Raw genomic sequence first — 21801 nt, 5'->3', positions numbered from 1 at the left:
ATTATAAAACATGAGCTAAGGGAGACCAGAGAGAATTACATATGATTGTTCTAACTCCAGGGTAAAGGCAAATGTTTAAAATAACATCCTTACTGAAATTAGCCCTTCTCTAGAAGGATCATCTGTCTTTACTACATCTTCAACAATCCACCAAGACTGGTTCAAATAAACTGCCAAAACTACAAAAAGTAAAGGATAGGGGAGTGCATCAGCTATAGATAAATACTTATCTGGCTCTACACCTTTCCACAAGCAGGCTTACATCCACTTCTCCCTCCAGCTGACTTAGTTTGATTTGCTGAGACAGCAGAACAATGCACTGTTTCAATTTCATCTTTATCTCTCCTGATATCCAACTTTCAATACTGGATGTACGATCAAGTGAAGGCAGTTTTTCTTATGAACTTTGGTATGACAACCTCTGAGCATATGGATAAAGCGCTTCCTGCATGGTATCTGTATAGTACAACACTATGACTGAGTGATATTTGGGACAGAAAGCGCTCTCTGGGAGCTAAAAATTAACTGAGGGTTGTATTTTTGAATTTTCTTTGAGACCTTTAGCTACCATGCAAGCCTCAAAAGTTTTCATATCCACTTCATCAACACCTTTTTGGCTGCCCACATGATTGAATTTCTATATATCTGTACCTTTAGAGTGCAGACCCTAAAATTTCTGCATGCATAGATATTCAATACAGTTCAAATGCATGAAGAGACGTTCTCATCAAAGGACAGACATATGCACAGATATGTAAGGTAAACTTTGCCTTGAAGCAAAATTTTATCACAAGCCTATACATTATTTAGGTATAAATATACTTGCACTTGTGTAAGTGCTATACAGAATTTGCATTCTACTTCTTCCCACCCTTCCTGAAGTCTTCACACATGCAGAAGTATTTAAAAACCAACTCCCTTAAGTTTGTCCACAGAATTCATTCCTGCCATTAGATTTACAGGAGAAAGATCAATAGCAACAGTAAGACTGAAATTTCTCCCCAGCGCTGATCAGAAGAAACCTTTTAGCACAGGGACAGTTCAAAGGGTATTAGTTTTTAAAGATTTAGATTAGCTTTTATAATAAAGACAGATATTAAGTCTTTTACAACCACTGATACATCAGGCAGCAAACATTTCAGAAAAAAGAACTTATTATATGTACAGCAGGGACATCCACCTACAGAAGCTACAAAGCCACAATTTCAGGAGTGCTCAAGAACATCGATGTATTTACTACTTTTAAATAGGGCAGCTCACTTTCCCATTTTAAGACAGAGAGACCAAACATAATGTAGGAAATATGCTCCAAAGAATAGCATGGAGTTCAAACATCTCAAGTCCTATCAGAGTAAACTGTCTACTGGTTCTCTAAGCTACCAACTGCAGATAAACATGAGAAAGTTAAAAGCTATTTATCAGCTAGAGACAAATTTATGCACAAGCAAATGATGTTTAATAGGATTCTTTAATAGGATTCACCATTTACCTGTTTTTTAGCCTCAGGTCATACAAATGTTTCTAACGTGAACAGGTTAGTTTCCCTCTTTGCTTCAACCTTTACCAGCTCCCACTGGCTTTCAGGCTGGAGATTCTTCTTAGCTAACTTGTATTTTGAATAAATTATTAAAGCATGTGCCAAAAAGTGTTACACTTTGTGTACTGGATTAACAATGAAGAAGGTATTGCACGCAAGGGCAGATGCCTGTTTATAGCCCCAGATCCAGTTCATAAAATATTATGCACTTGCATGGGAGTTTCATACTCTTTTTGTGATGGATTCAATCTGTTCCCTCAATTCCTTCACTCTGCTTTCAAGTACGAGCAGCCACTGCTGCCATTACACATCCACGAAACATGCAGCTACAAAGGGAGCTGAGTCAGACAAAGAGGACAGAATGGGCCAAATGCTGACTTCAACGGGAGTTGTACAGCGATTTGGCACACAGTCCAGACACACACAAAGCACATAGTCCAGACACATACAATGCACATTTTTCTGACCTTTAGGTCAGAAAAAGTTTGAAAAAGCTTTGATGAAAATAGGAGGATGCATAACCATGTTCTAAGGAACTACTTTTATAGCACAGTTACTGTGCTATTTAATAATTTAAATATGTGTGGGGGAGAATACTAGTTGACATAGCAACTGTCACATCACATTACTTGAGCAACCTTATCTATACAGATGCATTCCTTGAAGAAAAAACATTTCTCCAGATTTCACACAAACATATGTACTTTGCTTTTATTATCATTTCTCAAATCAACATCTGGTTCACACTTAAATCCATTCATGCTTCCCCACATTCCCATTTTCATTTTATCATCAACTCTGAGGAACACTATTTCAAACGCAAACTTCTTTTGTGAGAGCACATGTTCCTTCACTTTCCTTTCCCAGCCTTATTACTCTTTCCAAGACATAAGGTTACAGTCACCAGATCAAAAAGATAAAGTTATGGACATTCAGTAAGTTATATACATCACCTGAACCCTGTTAATCATGATGTACATGCCTCCAGCCTATTGCAATTGCAAGATTAGGTGAAATGGCTAAGCCCAATACATTTCAGTCCACAATTATTGGAGCAGATACACACTCAGTCGTGTGGCTCGCTTTGTAAGTGCTGGCTTGCTAAACCTCAGTACTTCGACCACTTGCAGTCAGACAAATGTATTTAGAGTGCTGCAAGAAGCTGAGAGCTTCTAAATCATATGATTCTACACTACTACAGGCATTTGGAAAATAGTACTGAACAGCGCTGAATTGTACGAGGCGCTAAACGTACTGCAATTGTGATTATGAAATGCTTCCTTTTGCTGGTTAAATGTATTCCTTCCCTACCCCAGTCTGCATTATATTTTTACTTCCTAAGGCATGCTGGCCAAATATGCCTACACTAGCGTGGAACCATTTGAATGAAACATGTGCGTCAGGACTCCGGATTCAGGAGTAAAGCAGAATAATTAGAACAATGTCCAGCTTGGTATTTCTTCCTCCTTAGTCTTCATCTAAATTGCCAAAACCCATCCCTCAGTCACAATTTAAATCAAAGGCAGTACTACACATAAAATGTGTAAAAGATGTAATTTGAGCTTGTCTACTAAATACCAGATCTATTAGGTCTTCTGACATTATTTTTTCGTGGATTTTGAGAGTATTTCAGATTGATGGTACATGTCAGATTACAGGTCACTTTTGTCACATTTCCACCTTGGAAAGAGAACATAAATTACCCCAACAAGAAATTCCATGCAACCATGCCTAGGTCACCTCTGATAATTGAGAAAGCTCAGAGATACTACATTAAACTGCATTTTACAATGCCTACATACCCTGAGTCACGGTGTGTCCTAGTTCCCTATATTTAAAATGGAATAAGAGCATCTCTCTCTCTCAAGTGTCTTACAGAAATGAATACATTAAAGCTTAGGAGGCATGCAGATGCTACAGTAATGGCAGCCATTCAAGTATCTAAGATAGATATCTTTCCTGCAACCACTTACATTTTCTTCAACAATTCAAGTTTTACTCAATGATTTGTTGCAAATGTCCTGTGATAAATGTTCCGTAGCATCTAGCAGTTATTGTAAATTATTATATACAGCACACAGAAAATGCCACAGTAGGATATGTTTATTTAGTGTTATAAAGATGTTAATCACCCATGCTATGCTCTGTAAACCCTTACAACACAATTTACATTCTCATAAAAATATCCGTACAGATACAGTAACAGAACACTCTGCCCATCACAAATAAATTAAAAATGCTCCCAACCAAGACCAAGTCCTGTGGAAAAGCTGCCATGTTCATTTGCTCTTTGCAACACACAGGTCATTTCAGACCACAAGCTAAGCATCACTTCTGGACAATCCACCTCATCAAGATGATCAGATACAAATCTCAGTGTTGCAATCAATCCCTCTTTAACCTATGTCCAAGAATCAATCCTTAGACCTATTCAAAGGCAAACACGTATCTAGACTGTCAAGTTCAGATTTATTCAAATTTTCAAATTTGAAATTTTTCTAAAGTATAAAGTATTAGGATTTCAAACATAAATGGTTAGATTGACAACTTCTGCTTTGGGAACTGTGGGAAAATAAGTGTATTACTGTGGTTATTATATTCAAACGTTATATAAATTGTTTGTTCTACATATGCAATAATTATTGATTATAGATGTTAAAAAAAAAAAAAGAAAAAAAAAAGGAAGCATAAAGAAGAAACCCCATGTCAGTTGCTTCATGACATCTCTCTGGCATCAATGTTGGAGATTTGGCAGTGAAGCTAGAGAAAGTGATGGTGTCAGGGATAGGGCTGGAAAAAAGAACTGAATTTAGAAGGCTCTAGCTAGAGTTTGTGCAGTCACCAACCAGTGCAGCCATTAGAGCAAAGGGAGGTCTCGGCCCTCAGAAGCAGTCCGATATAGCCTCAAAAAACCTGCAAGACATGGCAGGATGAAGCAAGGAGGATTCCACTGCTTCTCTCTGCTCCACTACCCACATCAGGACCTGAGAAAACACATCTAAATATGTCCTACCCATCTCTTACTAGTTGCATCTCCTACTCTATTTCCAGTCACTTCTCAGCAAAATACCTCTCCCCCAGTATATTCCAATGTCTACTCACTTAGGAAGCTCACAGATCAAGGAGGATAGAGGATAAAGGATGCAGAATGGAGAAGCTTCAGTTTTTCCAAAACAAGACAAAGTCAAGATATAAATCAGTGTAACATCCTGGCTTTCTGAAAGGTCTGAGTGAACTGCAAGAGGAAGTATCAGTGGCCATGTCTGCATTAGCAAGCCTAATAAAAGTGAATTTGCAGAGCAAAACAGTTGGTGCAGAGAACCTGACATTCACAAGTTCTAGCCTGATGATGAAAACTCAAAGCCCGTTAGCAGTTGGGGCACATCAGTGTGTTTCCAGAGTACATCTTCTAGTTTCATTTCAGTCAAAAGCAATCCAGCTCACATATACTGAGACTGCTCCTTAAGACGAACCAAAGCACAGTATATCAGGACAATCAGGAAATTTGCTTCTAAGAGCACTCCTGATGTGAACTGAAACTCAAACACAGACACTCCCAGAGAGCACAAGAGAAAGAGGAAAAGAGACCAGCTACTGCAAAATTGTTAGTCTCTTCCCAGCTGGATGAAACCACAGCTCACAAAAAAGAGTAAAATTTGAGTAAAAACAACCCTACAAACCATTCAGAGTTTTAATTCTTTGTCCATATGGTTTATTAATGGTGAGTGAGTTAACAAATAGCGCTTTTCTCTGGAGAAATTTGTTCTGAAATTATTTGATCTGTTCATCGGTCAGAATGAAAGGTCAGACAGGTAAGCAAATCCAGATGGACTTGCCATGTGACACAGCCTCCTGCCCTAAAAGTCAATTCCAAATCTGTTTAACTGTAGAAAACTATTTGGATAAAATACTTTATATATACCTATACATACATACACACACCCCAGTAGACTTCAGAGAACTAATGAAAAATTATTAAAATTCATCTAGTTAAAAAAAGTCTGGCATATGTAGGAATCATATCTTCCACATCTACTAATGTTGGCCATAAACTTATAGCATGTAAAATCCAGAAACAGAGGACTTCCAGGAAAAAGCCTTAAGTCATACTTTCAAAAGGCAATATTAAAAGCCAGATGATGCAGGCCTTATTTAAATACCTAGACTTGTTGATCTCTGTGGGACTCTTACGATGGGCCAGTGAAGTAAGCTAAAGGTTTGTAAGCAGTAATTCAGTTTGTTGTTTAAAATATAAGCGGCAGCTTATTTTGCTAGGTTTAAGCTTTAAATTAAGATAACTATCATATAATCTAGTCACCATTGTGGACTTGTGTGACTTGTTCCTTTTGGTAAATCTTTTTCCTTTGTGTATACATATCTCTAATATATGTTGCTCCTACTACTATTAGACAACAAAACTGAAGATTTGTGCTAAATCCATCGCTTTCGACTGTGTATTTTCAATGATTCTTTACTTTTGTTCTGTAATTATTACATACCCCCATTCCTCTTGAGCAACCTAAACTAACTTAATGCTGTTTTCAACTACATTCCTTTGAACGCAAGTCAGAAAGTATGCGTAACTGCAATCAGTGCAAATATGGCCTCTGGTGTACATGCTTCTTTCCTTTATCACAGCAGTGCCTCTTCATAAAAATGTTAATGTGATATATAAATTAATGTTGGAAAAGTACTTCTATTTCAACAGTTTTAGAGGGACCATAAACTCTAGTCTAAAGACTACACTTGTATCTTGGAAAGTTCTCCCACTTTCAACTGTGTGAATCACAAGCATTAGAGAGCTGTCAATGGAAAGTATATGTAGGAGCTGGAAAACTCGCTGCAGAGTTCACCTTCAATCACAGATGATTTTAATCAGGTTTTGTTCTTATGAAGAAATTTCCTAGTTGCAGGGTTTGGACTGAACAAATGAATATTTAGTTACACTAACAGTACCTATTCAAGGAGTGTAAGCTCATAACCTGCCACTCTAAGAACTGAACCTAGAGTACTAAACTTGTTAGCCTTGCCTTTGTTGTGTTATTAAAAATACTGGCTGTATACTTCTTCTGAGAAACAGCTTATCCTTTCATTAAAAAGAAAAAAAAATCAGATGTGGTTTTAGTGACAGATCTCATTAATGTGCTGCCGCATTTTGGGGGCTTAAATTTTAACAGATTATAGAGTCAAGACTTCATGTGTTCTGGAAGATTATCTAAGTGATACATATAATGGGCCAATGCATAGTTCAACTGCTTCAAAACAGCTAAAACTCTTCATTTCATTGGTCACATCAGTGCTTTTGGTGTTTACTGACAGTGGTATCAAGGTTTGTTATTTATTTTACATTTGCAGCTTTTCACACACCAAATCTAGCCCATACAGTTGTCTAAGAGAGTAAGTAGGAAGAAACTAGGCTGTGTATTGAGACACTGTGACCCTGACAGCAAGAAGAGAAAACTTAGATACAATTATTACCTCAAATCTTAACAACCTGTTGATACTTCAAGCAATGATTCGTGAAAGAAAGACATCAGTAATTTCATACTGATTTCTACTGCCTATAACTCAATTGCAGTATATCCCTGCCAGGATGACACATGGCTGTAATTGGAAAACAACAGTATTACTAGTAGTAAGCAAGGCAAAGACAGTAAATTTTAAAGCAAATTTTGGGAGAACTGCCGAATAAAATGTGTTTAATTCAATTTGTGAGTGTCCACTCTGTCCAAATTTACTACTTGCAGCCAATGGCAGAAAACAGGAGGCAATTAAACCTAGAACTGAAGAAGACACCACACAGAAAAAATAATATGAATAAGAATCAGTAAAACCTCCACCATTCATACCATTTCACATGTATTTGCTCTTGTTTACAAATTTCAAAGTTCTATCCATTAAGTTTCACATTATCCCAAAGTAGAAAAATATTATCCCATTGAACAAATTCAGACAGAATAAGGGATTTATCCAAAGACATTCTTTCACCAGTAGCAGAGCTATGCAAAGTATTTGAAAACCCTGACAGTCATCCCTCCCTTCTAAGTCAGTAGGCCACTCATATAGATCCCTGAAAGGTGTACTGAATCTGCTTCATACTCAAAACAAAACCAAAAATACCAGAAAAAAAAAAGTATGTAAAGCAGCAGACCAACTTTAAAGTAAAAGAAAGTACAACTACTCCAATTTCAAAATATTTTGACCAAATCTAGCCTGTCTCTTTATTCTGTGCATCAGTTAACAGCAACATTTTGAAAGTAGGAATATTTTTGTAGAGAGGAACAAAACACACACAAGAATCTTCAAGTTTTACCTAAAAAAACAAGAAAGCCCTATAGCTGTTTGTAGTGCAAAGTTGGCAAGAGTACTTAATGTATTTGATGCACTTACAGTATGTTTTACTAACATGCATGGAATAAGCTTAGCACAACACCCTTTCAACCTTGAACTTCAAGCCACTAAGTGATATATACATAATCCTCTAATATTATCAGTAAGTAATGTTATTTTAAAAGGATTTAGCTGGTAAAGTTAGAAAAGAGCTTAATACTGACTTACATTTAGTACATAACCTGCCTTTGAACACTGTTACAGGGCATGATCCATCACATACAGACAAATGGTGTTATGAAAGACCAGACACATTTGTATCAAATAAAAACAAATACAACTTGCACTTCTTACAGCATTATCCAGCTGAGGATTTGTGGTGTTTTGTAAACAATGAATTAAAGCCTCAGGGTATAGGGAGTATCAAAGCATTAGGGTAGTGCCTGGACAGTTTATCTGTGAGGCACAAGGAGGGTAGAAATTGGCACAAGGCAGTAAAGTTGCAGAGAAAGCTAAAACCAGAATGTAGCTTGCAACCTCTCAGACTACCCTTATAAATGATGTGATACATAAACACAAAATTACTGTGCTCAAACAGCTCTATATGCATAGAGATGACGATTTCCATAAGAATATTGAAAATGCTCTCATGTAGGTTTAGGTAGAGGCAAAGATCGTGCATAATTTAGCACAATATGTACTGTACTTTCGAAAATCTGGTCCATTGTGTATGTGTGGGTGTGCCTCTCTCTCTAATTGCACCCATTTGTCAGTTTGCTATGAAACTCAAATCAGTCGTGTGATACATTTAATATTTTTTGGTGCATGGAAAGAGTAGTATGAATATGGATTATCAAGGTAACAACTTTAATAAGTTGAAATCAATGCTCACTAGATCATCAGTGTCAGAATCCCGGGGTCATCTGTGCAAAACTGGGCTCCTGGAAAGAAACCAAAAACTGCCTGAAATCTGTACGCATGAGCTTCTTGAAATCTCAGTATGTTCTGGGGACTCAGTCCTTCTTTTCTTGCTACAAATATAACAGCATCGATGTCATAGTGGCACCTGAGAGTGACACTATAATAAAAAGGCCAATACTATTTCCAATTCTACTGCTATGACTGTTATGTTGTTTTGTAAGTGATTGTGCACTTTCACGGGTGTTAATAACATTAGTATGAGCCAAGTATAGCTTTCTCTGTATGAACTCTGCCAATGTACTTCCATCCTGACTTGCAATAATCCTTGCTATTCAGATACTGAATGCTTGAGCAAACACTATGACATACCAAAAAAGTTCGGCGACCTGAGTAAGTGGCCTGACAGTTACCTAACACTTGCTAGCTAATTATGCACAGCTGTTGGTCCTGCCACCTGAAACCTGCTTTAATTCAGTTGTACAGAGGAAAAAAAAGGCTGGCAACTACAGCCAACCATCCAAATAGGAAAACCCTCATCCTTCCGGTTGTAGGTCTGTAATAGGGATTGTTAGCTCAGATGACCACAGGGGATGGGGTCTTAACCTTATTACAGTTACTTTGTTTTTAATTACAAAATATCAACATTCATAGAATCATTCCTTATAGTTTATATGGAAAAAAAATACAGCAGGAACATTACTATTACTTAAGCTTTTGACTAGCTGTCTGACTGCAGATTAGATTAGACCTGAATAAAATGAATGCAAAAAGAAATCTGTTGCTATGAGACTTAAATCAGTCATATCATACTTAAAGTCTGATGACATGCCACAAAATCAAGACAGTTGTGAATCAAAAGCCAGAAGTCCACCTTTAACTGATCTCACCGTGTCTGGCTATTGCAGGAATAGATACAGCACTGCCTGGGATTTTATGCTAAATTGTAGAGTAAATGAGCTTCTAAAAGTGCAACCAGGCATGAAAAGCTGAGCTAAGGACAGAGAAACATTAAACTGAGGGACCCTTGCATTTTCAGGTTTGCTGGTATTTAACCCTACACAGTCCACTAGAGGGCATTAAAACAGTATTTAAAGCTATTCATAATCATTTCTCAAACACAAAGCTACCCCATTAAGAGCATCTTTCTAGAAACTACTGTATATTATTTTCCTAAACTGTAGAAGAGCCACTGTATTCCAAATAAACACTTATTTCAACTAACCCACTTTCTATTTTGATAGTACAATAACACCTGGTCTGGCACACCTTTCATAATCTCAAAAATTATCCAGAATATAAGGTTTTATACGCTGACTAATGTAAGAATTTTTAATAGACTTATTCAGTCATCTCCAACCCACTCCTTAAGTGGCTCAAGACTGGATGCCAAAGCATTGGCAAATACATTTATACTATCTATCAATCATTTCTAATCAAAATTTTCTAAGAGAACTCACATTCAAAGTTATCAAGGTAACTGTCAGAAGGAATGGAAACAGAAAAGAGGTATCACAATACCTGCATATGTACAGAGTACACAGGTGGGACCTGGTATAAACATCTACCAGATTCACTTTTGGTTCAGTCCTGTAAGGAATTAGGTCAAGATGCAAAGTTTAGCTTACACTTCAAACCCTCATCCACTCTCTGGAGGGTAATAGACTTTTTTTCAGTTTCCCTCTAATTTGCAGGATGCAAACTACTCAACATGAAGAAGAATCTGCTGATTTTAAGATATTCCTAACCTGGTCACTATAAACACAACCAAGAAACTAGCTTTTGCAAAAATCTAACTTTCAGTAAGAAAAACATCAGTCTATTACCTTTTCTCCTCCAGGGACAGAAAAAATGTCAGGAGTAGATCATGATTTCTTCAAGAGTTTCTCATAGTATGTTTCAGCATCTGCTTGCAGAAACTTTGGATCTCCTGCTAACGTGTCTACCAAGTAAACAGGATCTGTAGTTAAAATAGAAAACAAGAGGTTTTTTTAAGTGAACTAATAAATATGGATTTTAAAGCTCCAGTTTCCCCAATAGCTTACTGGAGTAACTGGGCCTTTTGTCTAATCCTAGTCTAAAATAGCAAGACTGGTAAAAATCTATATATATTTGTTATCTACCTCTTGACACGTATTTGGCAGAGTAGAACTGTGACAGCATCAAATCACATTTGTCTCTTTCAAACTGAACAAGCACATTCTTAAATTTCTCTAAGTACAAGTAGCTTACTTTAAAGCAGGAAGAGCAAAAAACTTCGTCAAAACACAGCTTGATTTTTAGTACTATCTAAAAATATAACAGGAAAAGAATTCCAAGGCTTCCACTGCTTCTTGGAAGACTGCCCCTTTATGGGTCAGTCCAGATCTGTTGTATATCCTTAGTTACCCCCTTCTCATTGTTGAGTCATTTCAATTAGCTACTTTCACAAATATGAAATAGTGTCAAAAAATATTAAAATATTTACCCGCAGAAGAGTTCCCAAAGTAATAACCACAGTCTTCTATGAAACGTAACTTTTAATTCATGTAACACCGGTATAAGATATTAATGAAAGGTATTTGCTAACTGTATGCAAACAAAATTTACATATATTTGGTATCTGTTACGTAAACACAAATTCCATAGCAACACAGTACTTGTGAGGAACAAAGCAACTTCCTTCTGGTATAAGAAGCCAGACTGATGGTACATCACCAGCTCAGACAAAGAATATCAGAAGTAATTGGTTAGCAATGGGTCATAGTATTCTGCCAGTCTCCTACCATAGGAGCAAAATATTTTAAATATAAAGGGCTTTCAATCAATAAACTGTACCTGTAACTCTTGTAAGCCCCAAATGAGGACAAATTCTTCTGCCATACTGTTATATTTTGAAACTTAGTTCTGCATTCTCCAGTTTTAATCATAGTTTGTTCTCACATGGCAGCTCCCATGACCCAAGGACAATGTGAAATAACTGCACTGATAGGAAGTGCAAAGTAACGAGCCGAGAGGCTGAACAGGCTTATGAGGGTCATGGTAAAAACAGTCTGTATTAAGATTTAGAAACTACAGTACTACAGATCATAAAATTATAATACTGAACAAAATACCTTTCAATAGGAATATCAGATTTGCAGTACCAGGACAGCCTACGCATCCATCCAGTGGCCCCAGCAGTAATCAGAGTCTTACGCCTTAGCAAAATGGTAAGAAACTACAGCTGATAATTCACCACCAACCAGCACTGTGTAAAATGGTTTACATACTATTTTCCTGCCCTTTGCAGGCAATCAGCTTACACCCTGAAGCTTGATAGCAAAGCCACGTAGTCAGAATTCTGAACAGAAGCTACTGTGTAAATGGTTTTTCCAATATGCTTTTATGTGACAAAACGGGAGAGAAAGAAGCACTGCAACACCAGCAAGTTGAGTCGCATTTTAAAATCCCAGTCAGTACTTAGCAGTGGCAGTTTTCTTCTGCAGTGGGCTTGCCCAGCATACTGTGTAACACAAAAGTGCCATACAAGGGAAAGAAGAGATTAAAGATTATTATTAAAAGCCTTGGTAATTTGTTTTTTTTAATTAAGGCATATCCAGCATAACTGCTTTCAATCTTTTCAAATGAGTAGTAAGACTTAAGTTTAGCACAAAGAAAAATACTGGTTGTGCTAATAAATTCTATTTATGAGATGCCATTTACAAGACTATGTCCTGCCATTGTTAAGCCACAGCAACTTAATAAGCACATCACAGCTCTTCTCATTGAAGATAATAAGTAGTGCCTTGAAAGTTACACTAGCTTTCTAGTAGGTATATTTGTTTTCTAAGGTAACAGTGACCCATTTGAAAGAATGAAATAATGTCACAAGTTAAATAATGAGGCACTAGGTGAAACCTCTGAGCAACATCCCACTAATGTAGCTTTCCAGGTGAGTCTCTTATTCTTCTAAAATACGTTTGCACACTTCCATTTAACTTCCCTTCCCTGTACAATACTCTGAAAATGCCTAAGCGAGTTAGCAGCCCATGTTCCAGTAAAGGGGAATCCATGTTTTTTCTCATAAAGAGAAAACAAATCTCTCTGTATTTCTGTATGCAAGGAAGAAAGAGAGGCTCCTTTAGGAAAACAGAGAGCAGAAGTCTAACTTTAGGTGCCCTTCAGGATCCTCAGGAACTTAGCTGTGCTAAGGCTGGCCTTTGTGAACATCCCCCCCAAACCTGCACACACATGCACATACCACTAATCTTGTTCAGCTGCAGTGGGCAGGAGAGAGATCACAGAGCTAGTCTGAATTTTTTATGTTAACTAATGTGTTTCCCAGTTTTCCCCAGTATAAAGGGAAGAAATATTTATTATGTTGTATATGTCTCTTTCATGTTTTTTTTCCACAACTGGAAACAGAAAAACAGACAAAATTTAACCATTACTATTGTTATTCGGCGTTTGACTCACAGCAATAATTATTGCTGGCTAATATGATGTTATAAACATTCCGCAATCAATTGCAAAATAACTTGTTGACTTTGCTTTAAAAGGAAAGCAGCACTGTTTTCCTATGAGTGCTTCAGTCTGAGGCCCCTGACAGCATCCTGGGATACCAAAATTGCAAAGTTCCAAGGACAGCCTTTTAACCTAATTTGAATTACAGCATTTCATTTGAATTTCATCTTATGCAGCAGTAACAAAAGCACATACCGTAGCAGCCAAGCGGCTAGACACAGAGCAAGCCCTTCTTTCAAACAGGCAATGTGCACAAAGGGTTACCAGCCAGGGAAGGGAGGGAGGGAGCTAGGGAGGGAGAGAAGGGGGGCAGGAGGGGTGAGTCATAAAAAGGGGGCCTCTTGCTGCAGCCACAGAGGAGGGACCATAAACCATAAGCAGAGTAAATTTAGAACGGGAGGCCTACTGCATTAAAGGGATTCCAGACATTCGTGCTGAAGTGGCTGCCATCTTACATAGCCAAAGCTGGTAAACAAGGTCAAGACATCATATAGACTGATTCTACAGCAGCACTGACCAAAAAGGGCTCACAGGTAGGTATCAGTCTTTTACAGGGCAGCTGAATTCACACTAAAGAAGGAGAACGTATATGCAGCTCCATCAAAAAAAACTTATCTAGAGATAAATAAATGAATTAAAATACGTATCTGCATAGCCACGTTTCTATTTCAAGCACAGAGAGTGGATTTTAAAGCACAAACTAATATAGTAATTCTGTTTGTGGTCTCTTTTGTTCCCATAGAGTAGTTTGGGCCCAATTCTCAGACTAGCAAGTGTTAAGTGCATCTCCTCTCACTCTAGAGATATGCCACCAATTTGCACAAAGAATCTGATCTTTAAAGCGGAAAGGAAGCAGCTATAAACAGCTACACAAGCAGGCAGGCAGTGTCCATGCAACTTACGATATTTCAGCACCTATAGGTACCTCAGCCTGAAACATCACTTAACTCTGCCAAATCAGCCTAAATCAAGCTCCCTGTTTCAGTCCTGATACTTTAAGTGCACAGTTCAGCTCTTTACTAAACTCATTGCTATTTTAGCCCTAATTTTCTCCAGAGCAGACAGTTGAATTTCATAGTGGTTTCCCAAAGTGGTCAAATATTCTTTCTTGTGGAGCTAAATGTCACACAATATTCCTTCACTTAGAATCCAAGGCAGATTAAAATGTAGGAATCCAGTTAGAACAGATTAGCATGCTTGTGTTCTGCATAAGGTAAATAATTAACAAATGCAATCACAAAATAGAAGCCGACTTTCCATCTTGAACTAGAATTTGATTTTTGTAAACTAGAGATAGACCCCCATCATTATAGATTCAGCAAGAATTTCATTCTAACAGTCGAAGTAAGCAGGAAATATTTTCCATGGGCAAAAGAATTTATTCTCAGTACAACAGAAAACACATGGTGGACACATTCATATGCGAAATTCCACAAGTAAAGACTGCTGCAATGTGCAAAGATAAATTAAATGCTTCAATCCAACCAGATATTTTAAAGATCCTTTGTGACAGCAGATCTTTCCACAACTTTCTGAATCAAAAACCTGTATCTTAATAAAAACAATTTAAACAGAACATAGATAATTAAACACTTACCTCATGAATAAAATGCTATAGCAACTTAAATCACCATCACATACCTCAAGCTCTTTTTCACTAGACTACTCATTTTAGTACCTATATACTATTTCGTCACTATGTGACAAATCAATTACAACTTGAAGTAAACAATTCTGTCTCTTCATAAAAATGTTTTAAATATTCATTTAAATTTGGGGAAGAGAAGACTGAGGGGGGATCTTATCAATGTGTACAAGTACCTGAAGGCGGTGTGTGAAGAGGACGAGGACAAACTCTTTTCAGTTGTACCAGGTGACAGGACAAGAGGCAATGGGCAGAAAGTGAAGCACAGGAAGTTCTGCCTGACCGTGAGGGGGAATTTCTTCACCGTGAGAATGACGGAGCACTGGACCAGGTTGCCCAGAGAGATTGTGGAGTCTCCTTCTCTGGAGACAGTCAAGGCCTGCCTGGATGCAACCCTGTCTAACACGCTCTAGGTGACCCTGCTGAGCAGGGAGGTTGGACTAGATGATCTCCGGAGGCCCCTTCCAACCTTACTGGCTCTATGATTCCAAATTAGTATGTACAGCCAATATACTTAGTCCCCTTTGATCATGAACCCAATGCACAATGTCTTAAACATTCTATATCTATTTTTAAGAACTTTCTATTTCAGCACTCATATGTAGCTTATTAATGTTATTTCCTTAAGCTCACAAATTGGTCATGTAGCTATTTCAGAGTAGACACATGGTTGGGTTGATTTAGATTCATTAAGGTATTGCTGGTACTCCCAAGAAAGAGTTAGTTGTTGGAAAGAGTATTTCAGAAACTTGTGAGAGCATTTAAGATGCAGCCGGATTGTAAAATAAAAACATCAACCTCACTGCAGCTGAAGAACAAAAAATGCGTTACGTCTTAAGTGAATTAATCATTTATCTTAGGAATACTTTTTTCTTGTTTTACAAAGAGAATTATACTACGTGCATCTATTAAGAAATATATCCTTACATAAGAGCCATCAGTCACCACGTGATTTGTATCTGGACTGGGCATCTTTGTGCCAGTGAGAACATATACCATTATTACATTCATTTACCTGCAAGAGAAGGAAAAATACTTGTGTGATTTTGACTGGCTCAGAAATAAAGCATAATAAAAAGAGCATAACATTTTTAACTTTCAAATGTCATTTTCAGTCAATTTTGCCATTTTTAATGCTTGTGGTGGTAGTGCTGGTTTAATTTATTTATTGGCTTTGTATTTCACAATTTTAAAAAACTTCAGCAGATGTTAAGTGTTTCTGACAGTATCAGGAGTTTTTTTGTCTAAGAAGTATTTTCAACATTTTTTTAATTGAAAACACTTTGTGATATGAAACAAACATATGTACACCAACACAAAAAGACTACGTATCCTGTTAATATTTAGTGGGAATGCTCTTGCAATTAAATCACGCAACTGAAACCAGAACTCCTAAGATTGTGGCCCCCAACAAATCACTTCATTTTCTGTCTGGTTTCTTATCAGTTAAGTATGCGCCTTATCTACCACATCAAACGGGTGTGACTACGTTTTGCTGATCAGTGCCTGTGAAGTCACACCATATAAAAGGTAAAGAAGTCATATAACATAAATTGCTCTCTGTTTCCCTGTGGACTGCCACTGCCATACTATGGCAGCAAAATCATGAGACAGTGCCTATGATAGAAAGGCACTATCTTATGTAACATGGTAACATTTTATTATTTTCTAAATTGAATACATATAACAAAAAGGGTTTTCCATTCACAGGAGTGGGAGTTTTGTGTTAAAGAGCAGCACTTAACAAGTTTTCTCCCTTTAAATGAGCTTGCACAGTACTACGCATGTGGTTATCATTAGACAACCATATTTGTTTAACCTTTCAAAGGAAGGAAGAGGTCTTTGGCACGTTCCCAGGAGTACATGCAGAACCTGACTCTCATATCCTGAACTTAATTGAGCAAGTATGTGTCAAAAAACCAAGTTCTAGTGTAAGTGAAACTTCAGTAACATCATAACAATGTGTGGTGGCAATGAAGCTAGTGGGCAAATGCTGTGGTGTGGTATCTGTCCAACATGGCAAGGCAGTCCTTAACCACATGCTGTATATCATTAATGAAAACAATGTTCTTCCCTACTGCATTACTTTTCACTACTACTAACAGAACAATCATTCTGGAAACACACAGGACAAAAAAATGGATTGGCATTAATGGTCTTCCAGGTTTCGACCCAGAAACATCATTCGTGTATTATTTATTATTCTATCCAAATTCAAATGCTGAGGAGAGCTTCAGAAGACAAAATACATGCTTCTGACAGCAAGTAAGCTTCTGCTATAGATTCAGTAAGTGAAGGCAGAAGTGTAAAGACAATAAATAATCCTAATCGTATTCCCAATTAAGAAACCAAACAGCTTAAGTACATAAGTTCAACTGCAGCTATACATGTATTACTGCAAATTTTATCACTCAAACAAATGGAGGGCAGACCAAAGGTTAGGCACCTCAAATGCAGGAAGCTATCATATTAGCCATCCAACTCCTGTTAATACACTTTTAATTCTACCTTAGGAAGAAGGAAAAAAAAATCTGTAAGTATACATCTATACTTAGCAGAATGTAGATGAGCACTGGCACAGACTAGAAAAGCCTAATACTGAAAAATGTCAATCAGCTTCAATTTTCAGGCAATTCAACAGGCTTTGAAGGCTTATGACTTAGGTCTGTAAGTCACATGTGCTATTTATTTTCCAAAAATCAGAAGAGTAATCAGGGGCTTGTGAAACGGAAAGTAGCACATGATGCAACCAAATAACTGATTTAATTATTTAGCTCTTTTTGCAAATTCATCTAGGTGAACCCACATTAAATGCTTTCAATTTGAGAAAATGGGTGAACATTGAAGGGATCACATAATGGCATTAACCTGCACTACTCCCATATCAAAAGTTTCAGCAAGCAGCTTCCAAATCTATATATTTGTCCTCAGATGGATCTTTAGCAGCATTATGTTTATAAAAATAAAGCCACAGCCAACTCATAGCAGAGATAAATTAAAATAAATCTGTGCAAACAGACTACCCCCTGTCATATCATTGACAGAATGCAACATCTGGACTGACACATTTTGCACAAAGTTCTAACCTACTGTAATTGAAAAAAGCTGAGATATTACAGCCCAGAAAGAGACTTTACAAATAAAAACTGTAACATATTCTTAAACTAGGGAAATGCTATCAGCTGTAACTAACACATACCAGGAATTGATACTCCTGCACATTTAACTCTCTCTTTCAGAGTTCAGATGCAAAAAAAGAAGGGTAAGAGATTACAAAATAACTCAAAGATGTAGTCCTCGAGAGAAGTGGAATTTGGGACTGTAATGAACAAAGATTTTAAGGTTCCTGTTCGCATCAGGTTTTCCTCAAGGAAATTTCATTGATTCAGTGGGATTGCTGCTTATATCTCTGAACCTGTGACCATCAGACTGAGTTCTTAATATGTTCTCTCTTTGATACAAACAAGATATGGGTTGTAATGTTCCTAGAAGAGTCTACTATCAATCTACCTAGACAGTGGTGGTAATCTTGGTGAGGATTCGGCATATGCAAGAAAAACGCTTAACTTTGTCATTTTAACTATTTGTCTACCTCCATCTGAAACAAATAAAATATACAGGCAAAAATGACTTTTTCCTGTACAACTGCGTCCATATCAAGGGCTTCTCCCAGCACAGCTTTGTCAGTGCTACATCTCACCTCATCACACCCGTAACTAAAATATAATGCCAGCAAAAGGCAGATCAGACCTGACCTGAAATCTGAGTATGACTCAGAATCGAAGCAAAGAAGAAATGGAAGGGCCAGAATGACAATGAATTGTATCACTGAAATATTCTTTTATTCAAAATGTCTAATTTGAATGGAATATGAAAGAATTTACTGAACAACAGCAAAGCTTTAAGGAATCACAGGATCAAATGTAGATAGAGTTAATTCAACTCTCGGTAAAGGGAGGACACTTTAGCTAAAAGTCATTCCATAAACTAAGGGAAAAGAGGAAAAAGAGGAAAGCAATGTCACCTGTAGTGATAAAGAAGAAATAGGGAAAAGATAGGAAAGGAAAACTGAGTTTGGAAAATGGTCTAACATGAAGATGATTTCATCCCAAGTGGGAAAGCCAGAAAGATTGCCAATCTGGACAGTTTTAGAAAATATCTCTATTTTAAGACCAGGAAACTTTTAAAATCATTGCTGAAACACTCACCCTCACCAGCTTGGATCAGGACTAGCATTCCAAGTATTACACTGAATATATTACACTACTACCATCATCATTCAAAACTGGTGTGGGGAACCTAAGGCCCCAGGTGCTGCATGCTGCCCGTATCTTCATTTCATACAAACTATAGCAGTATGTGTGGCCCAGCAAAGGTACCTGAAAGCCCTATTTTTCACTCAAAAAGGAGAAGAGTCCGCAAAGGAAGAGACAAGTGGCCAGATTTTCAGGTATATCAATCAGTCTCAAATTCCCCATAATTTCAGTCAAAAATGCTTTGTATCTCTGACATATCTACTGCTCTCATTAGGAGGGTTTATAAGTCTGCCTAACAAAGCTCAGCAGCCTTTACCTAAATTACTTTCAAGAAGCAGTTTGTAAAGCCAAATTGATATCAAAGTAAGGAAATTAATTTTAGCAAAAAATGGAAGAAAACAGTAATTCCCACATTGCTAGATTTATTGTATGATTGCAAATTAATACATCACCTGCACTAGCTATCACAAGTCTCTTAGCCTGTCTTGAACTTCTTGCTTTAACAAACAGCTGCATGTAGTGGAAGAAATATGTAAACATCTCTCTCTGCTGTCTCTCTGTCTTATTGTTTCAGCTATTCTGCTCGTCTTTGAGGGTGCTCCAAAATCAGCACGGCTCTGCGTTTCCTTTTTCCTCTTTTCTTTTAAGAGGAGCAAGAAGTAGAGAAGGACAGGCTGGCAAAAGAGGGCTAATTCTGTGTTTGCTATGCTCTTGACAGTAAAGCTGAGATTGTTTAAATTCAGTTTACATAGACTCTTCTGTAAGGACAAAGGAAACCACTGCTGGTGGTTAAATATGCAAAAGGTTTTGATTGTAATGGTTTGACAATCAGCCAAAGATAGGACTTGGGGGAGGAACACAGCAAGGCAGCTATGACCAGAATGGAAGAAACAAGGAAAAACACATGGCTTGACTTCAGAGCAGAAAACTTGACTTAGGCTTTGCATAAATGACAGCATACCTCCGAGCTTGCTTGATACACAGTCTGCCTGGAATGAGAACATGCAGTCTAAAAGCAGAGCCTGTTAAAAGGCATAATGTTTCTAAATGGCATCTGTTATGTACTAATAAGCATTACTTAAAAGGACGCTGGTCTTAAATTGCTACCAAACATGCACTTATCCGAAACTGCTGCAAGGCAATCGTTACAAAAACATCACATGACACTATGGGAATCTGAATAAAATAAAATGTTTTTATTTAGTTTGGCTTGGAATCATTACATAGGAAAAATACAGAGGCACTTTCTGAGATTCTGAAACTGTGGTACGTCACAGGAATGAAAGACTAGCAAGAATTACATCAGCAGAGCCATTTGCCATCTGTTGTCAGTAATACTATAAAGACCAGTCACCAGACAGCAACTTCAAAGGTTACAAACACAACATCTTAAAGCATCCACAGACCTCTCAGTAACCAAGTTGGACACAGTTTACATCGGATGTGTACAACCTGGGGTATGCCAATCATTTTGCAAGGACAACATACAACAACTGTGAACTGCCACTAGAAGTGCTTGGGACTCTCTTGTTTTGCCACCATTACACAGAGCAGAAAATACATACTACCCCGCTCTACACAGGTTCTTATACAATACTCTCAAACGTCTGCACACCTCCCACTTCAAAATGGAAATAAGCTAGCCTTCCTCTTGAGTTGTTTGTTCTCTAATGCTCTCTCCTTCAAGGGAAGGAGTACGTTCCCTGCAATGTTTCATTATGGAAAAGGACTCAGGTTTGTTTACTGGGTTTTGGAGTGTCCTTTTTCCTTTGAGGGAAGTAGCTTAAAAGGATTTTGTTTCCTGCTTTCCTTCTAAAATAAATATGTATTTATGCTCTAAAGAAAGCCAGGTTACAGTAATATGCCTTGCATATGGCATGGAAAGTGAGGTTATTACAGCCCTTAGTTCTTAGAGGTGTGCATTCCTCACTGAGCAAAATTCTACCCATCGCATAGGTAAGAGTCTAGCTGTAATGAAGAAGTACAGCTTTGAGGAGCCTCCTCTAGATTTTGAGGCCGCATCGCGATGTGTATCTATACTACCAGAATGTTGAGTTCCTACCTACTGTGCTGCAGATCTCGTGCTTTTAAACTTAGCTGATTAACATGGCGGGGGGGGGGGGGTGGAAGGGTAGAGGTTTCCTAGAGAGGCAGATGGAAATTTAAGGCTCCATTACTGCAATTGTTAAATTAGATGTACAGGTTTGTCATCCGGTAATTCATTATTTCTTAGACTGCAGAGTCTCATAAGTGCTGTAAATCATTGAAGTGTTCTTCCTAGCCTTGCTGCTAGATGGTGAACACATACAAATCTGACTCTGAAAATGCTCTGAAATCAAAAAGAACTTGTGGCAAGGCTGTATTTAAAACAAGAATCCCAAACACTAGGTCAGAGGCTGGTCTGCTTCTCAACAGTAGTTTGCATAGGACCTATACAGGAGCTTCAGAAACCCTGCACATCTAAGCAATCTTGCTTTGTGAAAGACAGTTACAGGAGTAGACCTCAAGGACATGTAGAGTTGCAGCATCTCGATTACAGAAGGACATAAACTGAAAAGCACCATTTGCATCAGAAGAGCTATGGGCTAGCTCCAATACGCTTTTGAAGTTGGCTGTATATTCAACCTATT

General features: G+C 37.6%; 1 protein-coding gene across 1 annotated transcript in view; it reads right to left on the bottom strand.

The window, feature by feature from the left end:
- Positions 1-21801, bottom strand: part of LOC134144683 (protein FAM169B-like) — an 89087-nt gene that overhangs the window by 65242 nt on the left and 2044 nt on the right. Inside the window, 3 exon segments of the mRNA XM_062583821.1 lie at positions 94-179; positions 7751-7850; positions 10612-10745. Of these exon segments, the coding sequence (XP_062439805.1) occupies positions 94-179; positions 7751-7850; positions 10612-10745 (320 nt within the window).

The sequence above is a fragment of the Rhea pennata genome, chromosome 10, assembly GCF_028389875.1.
Source record: "Rhea pennata isolate bPtePen1 chromosome 10, bPtePen1.pri, whole genome shotgun sequence".
Lineage (NCBI taxonomy): Eukaryota > Metazoa > Chordata > Aves > Rheiformes > Rheidae > Rhea > Rhea pennata.
The sequence above is the reverse complement of the archived record's forward strand: the minus strand, read 5'-3'. Positions and strand labels throughout refer to the sequence as shown.